Source organism: Capra hircus, chromosome 25, assembly GCF_001704415.2.
Source record: "Capra hircus breed San Clemente chromosome 25, ASM170441v1, whole genome shotgun sequence".
NCBI lineage: Eukaryota > Metazoa > Chordata > Mammalia > Artiodactyla > Bovidae > Capra > Capra hircus.
This window is the reverse complement of record NC_030832.1, coordinates 27,621,763-27,636,176: the sequence shown is the minus strand read 5'-3', so window position 1 is coordinate 27,636,176 and position 14,414 is coordinate 27,621,763. Positions and strand designations below refer to the sequence as shown.

Here is a 14,414-nt window from a genome sequence, read left to right as displayed (position 1 = left end):
CCAGGGACACGACTTTAGAGAGCAGGGGAAAAAAACTCAAATTGGCAACTTGGTCACTGACAGAAACACAGCAAGATCAAATATCTGGGGCCTTTTTTTTTTTTTTTCTTTTTAAGTAGAGAATTATTTTCCATCTATTAAAAAGAAAAGTCCCCAGGGGGGATGGCTGCAATATTTGTGGGAAGAGAATTATCTGCACTAGTTAAACCAAACGCAAACAAAAGCATTCTTGGCAATAATACCCTGAGAGCAGCGTTTAGGGAGACAGTAATTAGGCAATTAGACCTGGGAGTCGCCGCAGAGCCTCGGGTGCCGCTGGATGTTAATGACTCCTGCTCCGCGGTGCGTCAGCCCCGGGCGAGGAAGTAAGCCTGGCCTTTTCTCAGCGCCGAACACCCGGCCTGATTCCTCCAGCCTCTGTTGCTCTCCGCGAACATCCTTTCCCCCATGCCCGCGGGGCTGTACGTAGCTGGGGCTGGCGGGTGGGATGCTGGGCGCGCGCGGCTGCTCCCCAACTCGGCCCTCACTCCCGAACTGCCAGAGCATCAGGCTATCACACCAGAGTCCCCTGACAACAGTACTTGGGCACCCGCAGATAATCCAAAATCGCCGCGCGTTTCCTGGCCTTCCACCAGGAAAGGTAACTTTCCCTTAATTGCTCGCTTAATACTTATTTCCTACTCCTTATCACACACATGGACTATGGAAAGGAAAAAGAACTAATGTATGTCCCTAGCAGCCGGAATACTTTTAGCATTCTGATGCATTTCCTTTTAATCTAGATGTGTTTTGAAAATATATTACTGGGGGAATTTCCTGCTGGTCCAGTCGCTAAGACTTGGAGCTCTCAATGCAAGGGAACGGTTCATCCCTGGTCAGGGGATTAGATCCCACATGCCAGCGACAGATTCCACATGCCGGCCACGAAGGTAGAGGAGCCGGGTGCTGCAACTAAAACGCGGTGCAGACAAACGAATGGATCAATTTTAAAGAATACGTTTCTGGGATACCAGAGGTGTTATTTCAGAACCCTATTTTTTATTTTGCATCATTACTGCGCAAAGCTTCCCTTTTACCTCAGTTGGTAATATGCTTGCAATGCAGAAGACCTGGGTTCGATTCCTGGGTTGGGAAGATCCCCTGGAGAAGGAAATGGCAACCCACTCCAGTATCCTTGCCTGGAAAATCCCATGGACAGAGAAGCCTGCCAGGCTACAGTCCATGGAGTCGCAAGAGTCCGACACGGTTTAGCTATCAAACCACCATTACTGAGTACTTAACTCATGTCATCAAATAACCTGACAAAATGCTCATTGTTGATCACCCCAACTAATGCACAGCCCCTTCACTGTTGATAGTTGGCTAATTTCCCACTTTTGACCGACTTAAACGAGTCTTCGATTGGGTTTGCCAAATGCCCCTCTTCCACTGAGGGTTTACAGAACTGGATGGAGAAAAAGGCCATGGTTCCCCGGACTGCGTGCAGCGCAGAGGCCTCACGCCGGGGAGTATCCCAGCTCTGTGACGTCAGCCCTAGGCCACACCCCCTCCAGCGAAGCCAATCGAAGCGCGGGGCGTGGCCCTTCAGAAACGCCCGCGCCCGCCCGAGCGGGCGAGCCGGCACGATGGACTCGGCCGTTCCCACTGTCCAGCCTGGAGCCCAGCCACCGCCACCGCCACCCGACGTGTGTCCGCCGCTGGGCTCCGAGGAGGAGTACTATGACTGCCCGGATTATTACTACTTGCGCGACTTCCCAGCCTGCGGGGCCGGTCGCATTAAGGGCCGGACGCGGCGTGAGCGAGAACTGCGCACCAACTGGCTGGTGCCCGGCGGCCACGAACGCAAGATCGCGCAAAAGCTCCTGAACAGCCAGCGCAAGCGTCGCCAGCGCCAGCTGCAGCCCCGGCCGCGCACCCGTCTCACCTGAGCGCCGGTGCGTGCGGGCAGCTAGCGGCCCGAGCCCCGCGGAGCCTTGCGATCGCCCGGGCGGCGCTCCGATCCGTCCCCTGCGACTCGACTCGGCACAGTCGCCCCCTTCTGAGGCTGCCCTGTAGCCAAGTGGGCCCCCTAAACTCCCAGCTTCTCTCCCGGCTGCGGTTAGAATAGTGTAAAATTATATTTTGGAAATTTGTAGTTGGGTAGACGGGGCTAGGAAACGCAGAAAACATCTTCCTAAAAATACAAGGAAGGGATTTAATGGCAGTGTTTATGCACGGACTAAAGAGAATAATTGAATTTTGTTTTTTGTCTGGTTTTCTACAGGATACCCATACCCAAAGGACCTGATATAAGTATTTTCTCTGACTCCAGCTGTAATTGTGGTCCTAAGGGGAGCAGTCCATGTTGGTCAGCAGAACCTCTTTTCAACATCGCTTAGTTTACTGCTTCAGTATCTTTTCCTTACTGATTGTTAAGTAACATCCAAGTGGGTATGCCTGCTTAGGGTTTAGGGTTTTTCATTAAAAGAGAGCAGCAAGAGTGGCATTTTAAGTCTTCTGGTGTTTTTTTTAGTTAAGTTGTTATGGTAATTTGTTTCAAGCCCACAAATATTTGAGTTCTTATGTGTAAAGAAGTGACACAGATGAATACGGGGAGAACAAAGATAGGAATTTGTATAATAAGACTTTAACTCAAATGTCACCTAGGACTGTGTACCCTTAATATTTGTTTGTCAGAATAGAAGTATTTTAAATTTAAATGGTGTATGCTAGGTTCTCGGCACTACTGGCCCACAACAATCCTTTGAAGTGAATGCTATCTCCATTTTACAGGGGATTCTGAGGCATAGAATTCAAGTAACTTGCCAGAGGCCATACAAGTTAGAAGACATAACAGATACTCAAAAACATTCACTCTTCCCACCACCACCATTTTCATCAACTGTAGACATCCTTTTGTGGCTCAGAACCACCCACAAATTCCAAGTCCAAGAATTAAAGATTATGCAGAGTATGGGAGGGTCCCTTTCCTGTCTCTTCAGCCTGCATTCTGTCAGGCCTTTGCACCCAGTGGTGAGTCCCTGTTGACGAAAGAAGGGTGGTGTTCTGAAATGAGCAACCTGAATTTTAATCCTAGTGATGGCTTTTCATTGACCTGGCATTCAGCAGACTTTGAGTGGTAACTACTTTCAACTTCTGCCAAGCTTCAGGTTTCACATTTGTAAAATGGGAATAATACTGGGTTACCCTGCCAAACGGAGAAGGCAATGGCAGCCCACTCCAGTACTCTTGCCTGGAAATTCCCATGGACGGAGGAGCCTGGTGGGCTGCAGTCTATGGGGTCGAGAAGAGTCGGACACGACTGAGCAACTTCCTTTTCACTTTTCACTTTCATGCACTGGAGAAGGAAATGGCAACCCACTCCAGTGTTCTTGCCTGGAGAATCCCAGGGACGGAGGAGCCTGGTGGGCTGCTGTCCATGGGGTCACAGAGTCGGACACGACTGAAGTGACTTAGCAGCAGTAGCAGTACCCTGCCAAACTGATTATTGATAAAGTATATAAAACATCTAACACACTTAAGGGCTTGGCACATAATCGGTGCTCAATAAATGGGAATTATTTTTAAGTTTACAGAACATGATCCCTCTTTTTCCTCTCTTGTCAGGAAGCCTTAAGTTCTTTCATTAATTCTTTTAAAATGTCTCCAACATTCAGGCAGTGTGGTAGGAGTCCTGGCTTTGGAGTAAAATGCCTGTATGGACTTGGGCAAGTTGCTTAAACTCTATACATCTGTATCCTTACCTATAAGTTAGGAATGATACAGTACTTATTTCAAGAATTCTTGTGAAGCATAAATGAAATAATGCATATAAAGCTCTCGGCCTGATACATAACAGGCAAGTAGTTACTAATAATGTTCCCATCACCACTGTCTTACTTAGCCTTCAGGATTTGTTTTCCTTACCCTTAGTCTCCCTCTGCTACACCTCAGACATGGCCAGATTAATCTTCCCGAAGATCATTTTAATCATATCAAAACCCTCAGTGACTGCTATAACCTTGTAGGTTAAAAAGCTTAGAAGCCTTATATTGTGCTGGAAATCATCTATTGGATTTTCTTAAATTTGTTTCTCACAGCTTCCAAAAACACACTGGTTCTTGACACAGGTCTCTGTCCTCTAAACTCACCATATTTAATTCTTCCTCTTCATTTAAATCTGTGCTATCCTACTCAGGGTGCCCTTAATCAATTTTAATTGTTCTACAACTAGTGTCAGCTATACTTAAAAGTGCCACTTTCTCCCTGAAGCCATCATTCACACTGAATATCCATTCCCTTAAAATCTTTTAGAACTTCATATAAACAACACAACAACTTGTTTTATAGTATTTTGTACATTTAGATCATCAGTTAAACTCATTCATTCTTTTTTGTCTGGTATGTGCAAGGCACTATAATCATATACATAGGTCTTAGTTATCCAAACACAAAACTACATTTACAGTGTATGGACTTCCCAGGTGGTGCAGTGGTAAAGAATCCACCTCCCAATGCAGGAGACCCGGGTTCGATTCCTGGGTCAGGAAGATCCCCTGGAGCGAGAAATGGTAACCCACTCTAGTATTCTTGTCTGGGAAATCCCATGGACAGAGGAGCCTGGCGGGCCACAGTCCATGGGGTCGCAAAGAGTAGGACACAGCTGAGCAACTGAGTACACAGTGTATGGACCTTAGTGTCTTAAACATCTCAGTTCCTTGCAATTTCTGCTGTAAAGTACAGCATACCCAGATAGACATCAGCTATGTTAAAGCAACCCGTAAAGTGTTCTAGATTTTGCCCATTTTAGATAGTAGAGCTTTTAAAATTCAAATATGGTCACTGTAGAAATTATGTGTATTGGTTACATATAGCTGTGTAACAAATTACTATCTTAGCTTCTGTGGGTCAAGAATTTGGGAGCGGCTTCATTGGGTAGTTCTAGCTCAGGGTCTCTCACAAGGTTGGAGAATTTAATTTGGCTCCACCTTTTGAAGGGAATGTCAAGGAATTTGAGGACATGTTTTAAACCACCAGGGTAGGTTTATTCATTGTGTGTTCACTGTAGACAAATCAGAAAATAGAGACAGGCCAAAAAAAAAAAAAAGGAAGGAAGCAGAGAGAGCAGTATCCAATGGATACTGTATACTTGGCTGTATATAATTCCAGTCTTTAAAATATATATGAACTTACTCAAAATACATACTGTATATACTATTTTATAATCTGCTCTTTCATTTAATATTTTGTGAAGACAATTCTCATATCAGATATTCTTCTATAACATTTTAAATGGATGCCTAACATTTCATCATATGTAGGTACTAGAACTTATTTAACTAATTCAAAATACATTGCAAGACACAGGGTATTTCAGGTTTTCCCTATTTTGTTAAATCAACATCCTTACATTTTGTTAAAATGTTACATTTTACATACATTTTGTTAAATCAACATCCTTATGGCTAATTTCTTTCACATTCACAACTTTTGAAAATTCCTAGATATGGAATTTATGGAACAAAGTCTGCAAAGTTTTAAAGCTTCTGCTATTTATCTTAGCCTTCAGGGTATTCTTCCCCTTACCCTTTGTCTCCCTCTGCAATTGTTAACCGCAATTATCAAGAGTCCTTTCAGCCAAATGTCTGTATCAAATATCTGTAATGTCTGCAAGAATTCTTTGTTCAAATTTTGATTACTGTTTAACTGAATTTGTGCCACTGCCTCAAGACAACCAGCGTTGTCAGCTAAATATATTTTATACACACACAATATGGTCTTTTCTCTCCGTTTCACACAAATAATACCACTCAATTCTGCCATTTGCTTTTTTTCTCTTGACAGTTTATCTTGGAAATCATATCAATATACAGAAAAACGTTTTTTTTGTAGCTTTATATATAGCTTTGTTTTTCCAGTAGTCACGTATGGATGTGAGAGTTGGACTATAAGGAAAGCTGAGTGCCGAATTGAATCGATGCTTTTGAACTATAGTGGTGGAGAAGACTCTTGAGAGTCCCTTGGATTGCAAGGAGATCCAACCAGTCCATCCTAAAGGAGATCAGTCCTGAATGTTCATTGGAAGGACTGATGTTGAAGCTGAAACTCCAATGTTTTGGCCACCAGATGTGAAGAGTTGACTCATTTAAAAAGACCCTGATGCTGGGAAAGATTGAAGGCAGGAAGAGAAGGGGACAACAGAGGATGAGATGGTTGGATGGCATCACTGACTCAATGGACACGAGTTTGAGTAAACTCCGTGCGCTGGTGATGGACAAGGAGGCGAGGCCTGCAGTACATGGGGCCGCAGAGTCAGACAGGACTGAGCAATTGAACTGAACTGCTATTGGGTGAGTGTGGCCATAATTTTTTTAATCTGTATTCTACTAACAGAGATTGAGACTGTTTTTAATGTTTTACTATCACAAAATAACCTTGTAGAAACATCTAATTTTCTCTCAATTTAGGAATGAATGGCCTGTCTGTCCAAAGCTCTCCTCAGTCTAAGTGCTTCTGGTCCCAGAATGTCCTTTATAAATAAGGTTCCTAAAGCAATTATCCTTCAATTAAAAATAAGTATATAAATAAGGTTCCTTTCTCCTATCTCTTTTTATGAATTACCCAAAGGCAAATACAAGGGCTTACCATTTACAGTTTTCATTTCTTTAAGAAATTCTGTGAAAATAAAACTTTGTTTTTCACAATTTTTTTTTTGCATTATTTACCCTTCAGTTCCACAAACATTCTGCTGTTGCCAGAAAGGCTGCTTTAAACTCTGTCACCTCTGGTGAAAGGGGGAAATTTCTGACTGACATCCAAGAAGAAATGGAGGTTCTACCTCTGCTTTCTCTCCTCCATAAAACCCATCCCATCCCAAGGGCTTTTCCACGAAGCCCGCCATGAAATGCCATTAGTTTACTTGTCCCCTACTGCAGAGGCACTAAAATATATGGTTAATAGAATTTTCCACCAAGTATCACTGAAGCACAGATCCTTGGGGCCTTTGCAATTGCTGTTCTGTCAGGAAAGCTCTTACCTTGGGCCTCCCCACTTCCTTAAGGACTACGTTCAAATACTGCCCCTTCAAAAAACACTCCTGCACTCTCTGACCCCTAACTCTCTATACCTCGCTTATCTTGCTTTTGCTTCCTATTACCACCATCTAATTAATGTAGGTGTTTGTGTCTCGCCTCTATGAATTTAAACTCCATGAAGGTAGTCTTGTTTCCTGCTCTGTTTCCAGAACCTAGATAGCACTTGGGAGATCATTCAGAACACCTTATTTCATTATCAGTGAACGAATATCATTCCACTTACGGGCACAAGTTCTATTATACATATGAAGGGATTCGGAAATGTGTGAAATAGATAAAAGGCATTACTACTGTCTGAATTTAACTTTTGTTTACTGGATGAACAGACAAAACACAAGTAGAACCAACTCGGCTCTGTCGAAAAATTGTCCGTTTTCCTAATTTCAGTTCTTATTATGTGCCCACACTGTGCCTCAAAAAATATTTACTCAAATGAGGAACTTAATGGTGAGAAAGCTTGAGTAACTGACCCAAGGTCCAGGGACAACCACGCCAGAGGTCTGACTCCCTCTCTCAAGGTTGGAGCTGACCTACCATATTAATAAGCAAACGTTTGAAGGAAAAAGCCACGGTCCTTGTGCCCTAGGAAACGGTTGTGAGTCGCGCTAAGCTCGGACAAAGTTTCCACACCCACGGCCACCTTCGGTTTTTTAAACAGTCCTGGCGCCGAGCGTCTGACGTCAACTTCTTGCGACGAGGCGCAGCCGTGACGTCCTGCTCTTCCTGTGACCTTCAGACCCGAGGAGAAGTGGGAGTACGGAAGGCCTGTGCGCTGATTGGCCGCGCGCTAAGACCAGCCCCGCCTCCCAACTTCCGCTCTCGCTCTTCGCGGAATCCGTCAGGGTCTCCGAGTCTCCGGCTTGTGGACGTCGCTTAGGAGTGCAGTCAAGATGCCTCGTGGAAGCCGAAGCCGCACTTCCCGCGTGGCCCCTCCTGCCAGGTGAGACTACCTCGGGGTTTGGGGTCCTTGCCCGTGCCGTGTCACAGAGGGAGGCTGTGCTTTGCCTTGGCACGGCGGGGCGTCTACGGGCGGGGGCGTCCGAAGTCGGGCGGCGTGGGCCTTTCTCCGGTCGCCGCAAACTGGTTATGGGGCTTTGGGTAGCTTTCCCGTTAGTGCAAACTTCCTAATTTCTAATGTCCATGAGTTATTTCTTAACATGTTTTAGAGTCCACTTTGTGTTAAAACATGCCAATTCTAGAAAGTGGATATTTGTAAGTGTAATCTAGCTGAAACGTCAAAAATAGCAACAATAACAATTTTTTAAAAAGCAGAAAAAAGATGATATAAACAGGAAAATGATCGTATCTCAGTTCAAGTAAATAACCTTTAAGCACCTTCCATAAGCAGTGAGCGTTCCAAGGGCTCAACCCAGTATGCCGTGGCTAAGGTCTCACGTGTGCATGACGTTTTCCGGTTCATAAAATACTTGTAAAATATACTGTCAGTTGCACCTCCTGATAGCCTCAGAAGGTAGGTGTTTTCCTGTTACAGGAACAAGGAAACTGGAGAAGCAGAATAAGGGACTTGTCCAAGGTCATGCAGAGGTAGGAGATAGATGGATCCCTGGGCCGGGCAGCTGGTATTTGTCAAGTGGGGTAAAACTGAAGCTTTATTCTCGCCCTGATACTAAGGACAAAGCTAGTGGCAGAAGCTGAGCTCTGCTGAAGTGGAGAGATAAGGTGTCCATTCCTGAGGTCAAGGAAAACTTCCCTCTCTGCACATGAGCAGGAAGGCTCCGTGGGGGTAAGAAAGGGAGGGTGCGCCACCCCATGATAAGTGTGGAATATACCACAGGCCTCCACGATGCGATCCATCTCAGCAAAAAGTTGCACAAGCATCTTGGGGAGGGTTCTAGGAATAGTCACTGTGTTAAAAAGGGACAAGATAATTGGCCAAATGTAAACAAAGACCCTGAAGGGCTGTCCTGTATAAGTGATTTAAATCACCTCTCTACTGAGTGCCTCATTCAGGATGCTGGCACTCCTCTCTGGGTGTGTATTTCTGCCTAGTTTCTGACTTAAGTTAAACTTTATACCTGTTTTTATAGTTTTTGCCTCCTGGAAACATTTTTGCTTTCAAACAGGGGAAGAACCAGGAACTCTGCATCTAGCCTCCAGCCCCAAGTGGTCTCAGTTCAATTCAGTTGCTCAGTTGTGTCCAACTCTGTGACCTCATGGACTGCAGCATGCCGGGCCTCCCTGTCCATCATCAACTCCCGGAGTTTACTCAAACTCATATCCATTGAGTCGATGATGCCATCCAGCCATCTCATCCTCTGTCATCCCCTTCTCCTCCCACCTTCAGGGTCTTTCCCAGCATCAGGGTCTTTTCAAATGAGTTGGTTCTCATTTGGCCATCATGTGGCCAAAGTATTGGTGTTTCAGCTTCAGCATCAGTCCTTCCAATGAATATTCAGGACAGATCTCCTTTAGGATGGACTGGTTGGATCTCCTTGCAGTCCAAGGGACTCTCAAGAGTCTTCTCCTGGTAGTTTAGTGGTTAGGATTCCTGATTTTCATCCAGATTACCCTGGACAGGTTCAATCTCTGGAGAGGGAGCTAAGATCTCTCTTCAGGATCGCTCACTGCTGTCCTTCTCTATGTATAGAGAAGCAAGGTCTCAGTTTTCTGGTGACAGCTTCCAAAGATTTAGCACAGTAGCACATTGCTTCTCTCGACTAAGGTGAATTGTGTTCAAACAGTGTATTAGAAGTATAGAGAAAGAGTTCAGTAATGGAAAGATGGTGCTATCCAAAGGAGGGGAAACCACATTTTTTGTGAAGTTAGACCAGATACTGGATACCACCCGATCAGAAGTAATAAACTTTTGATCTAGCCTTAACTGAGGGAAGCTCACCCAAGGAAATAATCTAAAAAATGTACAGAGAGTATAATCTATGTGAAAGATTTTTAGAGCGGTACTGGACATATTGGGTGGAGGTTTAGTCACCCAAGTTGTGTCCCATTCTTTCGACCCCATGAACTGTTGCCTGCCAGAGTCCTCTGTCCATGAGATTCTCCAGGCAAGAATACTGGAGGGGGTTGCCACTGGACATTTTAGTGAAATAAAGATATCCAGATGTCCTACAGATGGGAAATCACTGATTCTAGTGTAGGTATAACAGTCCAGGCAACTCAGTTCCGCTTGTTGGGTTTCAGTTTTCCAGTCTGTGAAATGAAGGAATTGGACTAGATGACTGTCCATCTTTACTCAGTTGTTACCTCCCTTGACGGTCCTAAAATTGAAACATCCCAGAACATGCTGCTCTCTCTTAGTATTTTTTCCTTAACGCTCACTTGATCCCTCAGTAGAATGTCAGCGCCATAAAGGCAGAGGGTTGTGTCTCATGAACAGTTACATTGATTTTTATGAAGTTTTGGGATAACTGTTCTTAAAGATACTATACTTTGTGAATACATGGAGATACAAGCAGGGAAGAGAAATTTATACTCGGTGATTACAACCTTCACAAAAGGTTCAAGAGAGGAAATGATGTAAATAGCTTAGGGGATTACGTGCTGTGAAGTTTTCTTGTATGTATACCTGAGGTTTATTTTAATATGCAAGCGTTGCTTGTTTACATTGACAGTTTCCAAACCTGGCGGGAATGGGAACGTACTACTTTTTGTTCCTTTCTTTCACAGCCGCGCGCCTCAGATGCGAGCAGCGCCCAGGCCAGCGCCCGCAGCTCAGCCACCAGCAGTGGCTCCACCATCTGCCGTCGGCTCCCCTGCTGCTGCTCCCCGGCAGCCAGGCCTGATGGCCCAGATGGCAACCACTGCTGCCGGCGTGGCTGTGGGTTCTGCCGTCGGCCACACTCTGGGTCACGCCATCACTGGGGGCTTCAGTGGAGGAAGCAGTGCTGAACCCGCAAGGCCTGACATCACTTACCAGGTAAGACTTGGGGCAGCGTTCTCTTTGCTGGTGTATTTTATGAGAAAATCTAGTTGTTTGTAGGTTCTTACGTGTTGGAACTATCTCCACATGTGGAAAATGGTTTATCAAGAGCCATATTTGGCAGTTGAGTTAGTACCTTAATTAGGCCAGCATCAGGGAATCCTGTACACATGGTATTTCTTCCCAAGTTGTAGAATTGTAGCAGTTCATCCTGACGCACTGTCAAGCAGCCCCTTTCCCCTTATTTTAAACGTTCTGGGGAGTTCCCTGGTGGTCCAGTGGTTAAGACTTAGCTGTTTCACAGCCATGGGCCCTGGTTGAGTCCCTGGTTGGATAACTAAGATCCCACAAGCCAGGTGGCCTGGCGTAAATGAATGAATGAATATAAATATATATATATTTTTCCTGGTCACTCTTAACTCATCCAGACTCAAACTTAGTTAAGTGTTTAGAAATCTTTTTTGTGACTTCAATGCTGTCTGATATCTTTCCTAATATTTGCCACTGCCCTTCTTTCTGACTTGTGAATTTTCTCCTCTAGGGAGAGTGGGCATATACGTCATTGTATTTCTGGTGTACTTTTTTTTTTTTAATTGCTTGTATTTTTGTTTTATTTATTTTTTTTTTTTTAAAAATTTAAAATCTTTAATTCTTGCATGCGTTCCCAAACATGAACCCCCTCCCACCTCCCTCCCCATAATATCTCTCTGGGTCATCCCCATGCACCAGCTCCAAGCATGCTGTATCCTGCATCAGACATAGACTGGCGATTCAATTCTTACATGATAGTATACATCTGGTGTACTTAAAGCTCTCGTTCCTCTATTTTTCTGAAGTAATCCCATTTTTTCCTTCATGAAACATGACTGAACCATTGATCTTTAGATGCCCAAATAACCACTTTGAATTACATCCTGGTTTGTGAATCTTTCTGATTACGACTGGAATTTTTGTTACAGCTCATTTCTTTCTGCCTTCAAATTTCTTCGTGTTTCATGTTATGAAATAGGAACTTTAATTTGCCTCTGATTCTAGTTCTGTTCCCTCAGTTGACCTCAAAGAGTGGCTATTTCTCTTTGCTGGGTTGTAAGTCTGATTTCCTTTTTTAATAGTCCTAAATGTTGCGTGTTTGCAGGAGCCTCAGGGAACCCAGCCGGCACAACTGCAGCAGAATGGCCCCTGCTTCTATGAGGTGAAACAGTTTTTGGAGTGTGCCCAGAGCCAGGGTGACCTTAAACTTTGTGAGGGTTTCAGCGAGGTGCTGAAACAGTGCAGATTGGCCAACGGTAGGTGACCTCTCAGTCCATGATTGAACTTACATCTGTTTAATTCACGGAATGGTACTCCTGGACCCTATAAAACTTAGGGAGTCTGTGTTTGATAAATTAAACTGACACATTGGAGGAGATTTTGTTTACTCTAAAAATAATCTTAACAAGGAGCTGGTCCAGAGAGCTCTAGTCATTATCTTACCTTTTGCCAGTTACGTTCTTAGTCTAATTCTTCCTTAAGCAGATATAGATTAGTGTGCCAAGATCTTACTGTGGCTATTGCATAGTCTTAGTGCTGATTTCACCGGAGTCCAGAAATGTGCACAAAATTTGATGGAGCATTGTCAGTCTACACACCCCCCTTGAGAGAAGACAAGTTTATTAGATCCCTTTGTGGGACTTTGAGCTTTACGCTCTTTGGAATGTTGGCAGTCAATTTATTCTTTCCCTTTTTTTTTTTTTGTAATTTCCTCCTGTCAACCTAGGAATTCACCATCTATTAAAAATGCTTGTTTTCATTTTCCTTCCTTCATTTATGGCAGCAAATATGGCAGCAGCTTATTTTTCAGGTGGTTGAACTGTGGTATTAAGAGATTTCATGGCCAGGTTTTATCAGAAATCTATGGTGAAGCTCTAATACCAAAGTGACTATACTTCTGTTTCAGAACTCTGTGCAGAGAAGGACATACACCCTCTCTTTTTTCAGTTGTGACAAGTGTAGAGTTGAAGTTTGGTTGTGGCAAGATGCCTAGGGCTTCCCTGATAGCTCAGCTGATAAAGAATCCTCCAGCAATGCAGGAGACCTTGGTACTATTCCTGGGTCGGGAAGATCCCCTGGAGAAGGAATAGGGTACCCACTCCAGTATTCTTGGACTTCCCTGGTGGCTCAGCTGGTAAAGAATCCATCTGCAATGTGGGAGACCTGGGTTCTCTCCCTGGGTTGGGAAAATCGCCTGGAGAAGGGAATGACTACCCACTCCAGTATTTTAGCCTGGAGAATTCCATGGACTGTATAGTCCATGGGGTCGCAAAGAGTCGGACACAACTGAGCGACTTTCACTTCACTTCAAGATGCCTTAAACGCTTTCTTATGAAAGGAACTAATAACCTTGGATTTCATCCCTCCTTTTATCATTTGGAGGACTTTTGCTTTATTGAGAATATGTAGCTAACAAACCTTTTCTATTTGCAGGATTAGCTTAATCAAGAAGTTCCAATTGAAGACATGATATGAAAAATCACCTCTCGTGACCATGTTGATTTAGCATTTAAAGTATAATTAGTAGTGAAGATGTGAAGTGTGAGACCACCTGTTAAACCTCTCCTTAATCATTAATAGCTTTTGTGCTTCACGATTGCAGTGGAAGAGGGCATTGTCACTATATAGAAGTTCATTGAGATGGTATTGAGTTTGGGATTGGAGAGAAGAGGCGGTTGTGGCCTCTTAAGCGTGCTTTTCTGATGTTATTGTTTGTGAATTGATTAGAATAAAATGATTTTCTTTCTAGTCACTTCTCTTTTTTTCTTAAGTAGAAGGTTATAAATCACACATGCTGAACACAATGGATTTTGCAAGAAAACACAGCTGTCTCTACATGTATATAGTTAATAGTCTCTGGGTATTAAAGCAGTAGCCACCTAGTTGCTCCCCAGCAAATGTGCTGCTCCTTAAACAGGTTTCAGGTGCAGTACTATCCTAAATCAGGAGAGTGATAAAGGAAATGTGGGAGCAGAGCCATTATACATGCCGTCTCCACGTGGCCAGGTCAGCAGTACCTGTCACTGTCACCCTAGAACATCCAGTTAATTGGTTGGAGATGAAAAATCATTCCCTTAATGCAGGCAGTTCCTCTGCGAGTGCTTTCACTCCACTTAAGGCATTATGGGGCCTTCCCTGGTGATCCAGTGGTTAAGAATCTGCCTTGCAATGTAGGGATCGTGGATTCCATCCCTGGTCGGAGAACTGAGATCCCACTCTTATGCCAAGAGGCAGCTAAGCCTGTGTGCCACAGCTAGAGAGTCTGTTGCAACAAAAAAGTCCCATGTGCTACAACTAAGACTTGACATAGCCAAATTAAAAAAAAAATTCATTCATTCTATGTAAGGCATGGTGTGTTGCTCTTCTTGAAAGATTCAAGTTGCCCCCTCCATGTTACCTTAAGGAGATGGACT

General features: G+C 44.0%; 2 protein-coding genes across 2 annotated transcripts; both read left to right on the top strand.

Annotated features, from left to right (window-relative positions):
* On the top strand, positions 1,587–2,485 carry NUPR2 (nuclear protein 2, transcriptional regulator). The gene is made up of 2 exons (XM_018040079.1): positions 1,587–1,934; positions 2,264–2,485. Exon 1 carries the CDS (start codon positions 1,626–1,628, stop codon positions 1,926–1,928), a length of 303 nt encoding a protein of 100 aa, XP_017895568.1. The 5' UTR covers positions 1,587–1,625; the 3' UTR covers positions 1,929–1,934; positions 2,264–2,485.
* Positions 7,857–13,749, top strand: CHCHD2 (coiled-coil-helix-coiled-coil-helix domain containing 2). The gene is made up of 4 exons (XM_005697756.3): positions 7,857–8,013; positions 10,719–10,968; positions 12,107–12,257; positions 13,435–13,749. Exons 1-4 carry the CDS (start codon positions 7,964–7,966, stop codon positions 13,443–13,445), a joined length of 462 nt encoding a protein of 153 aa, XP_005697813.2. The 5' UTR covers positions 7,857–7,963; the 3' UTR covers positions 13,446–13,749.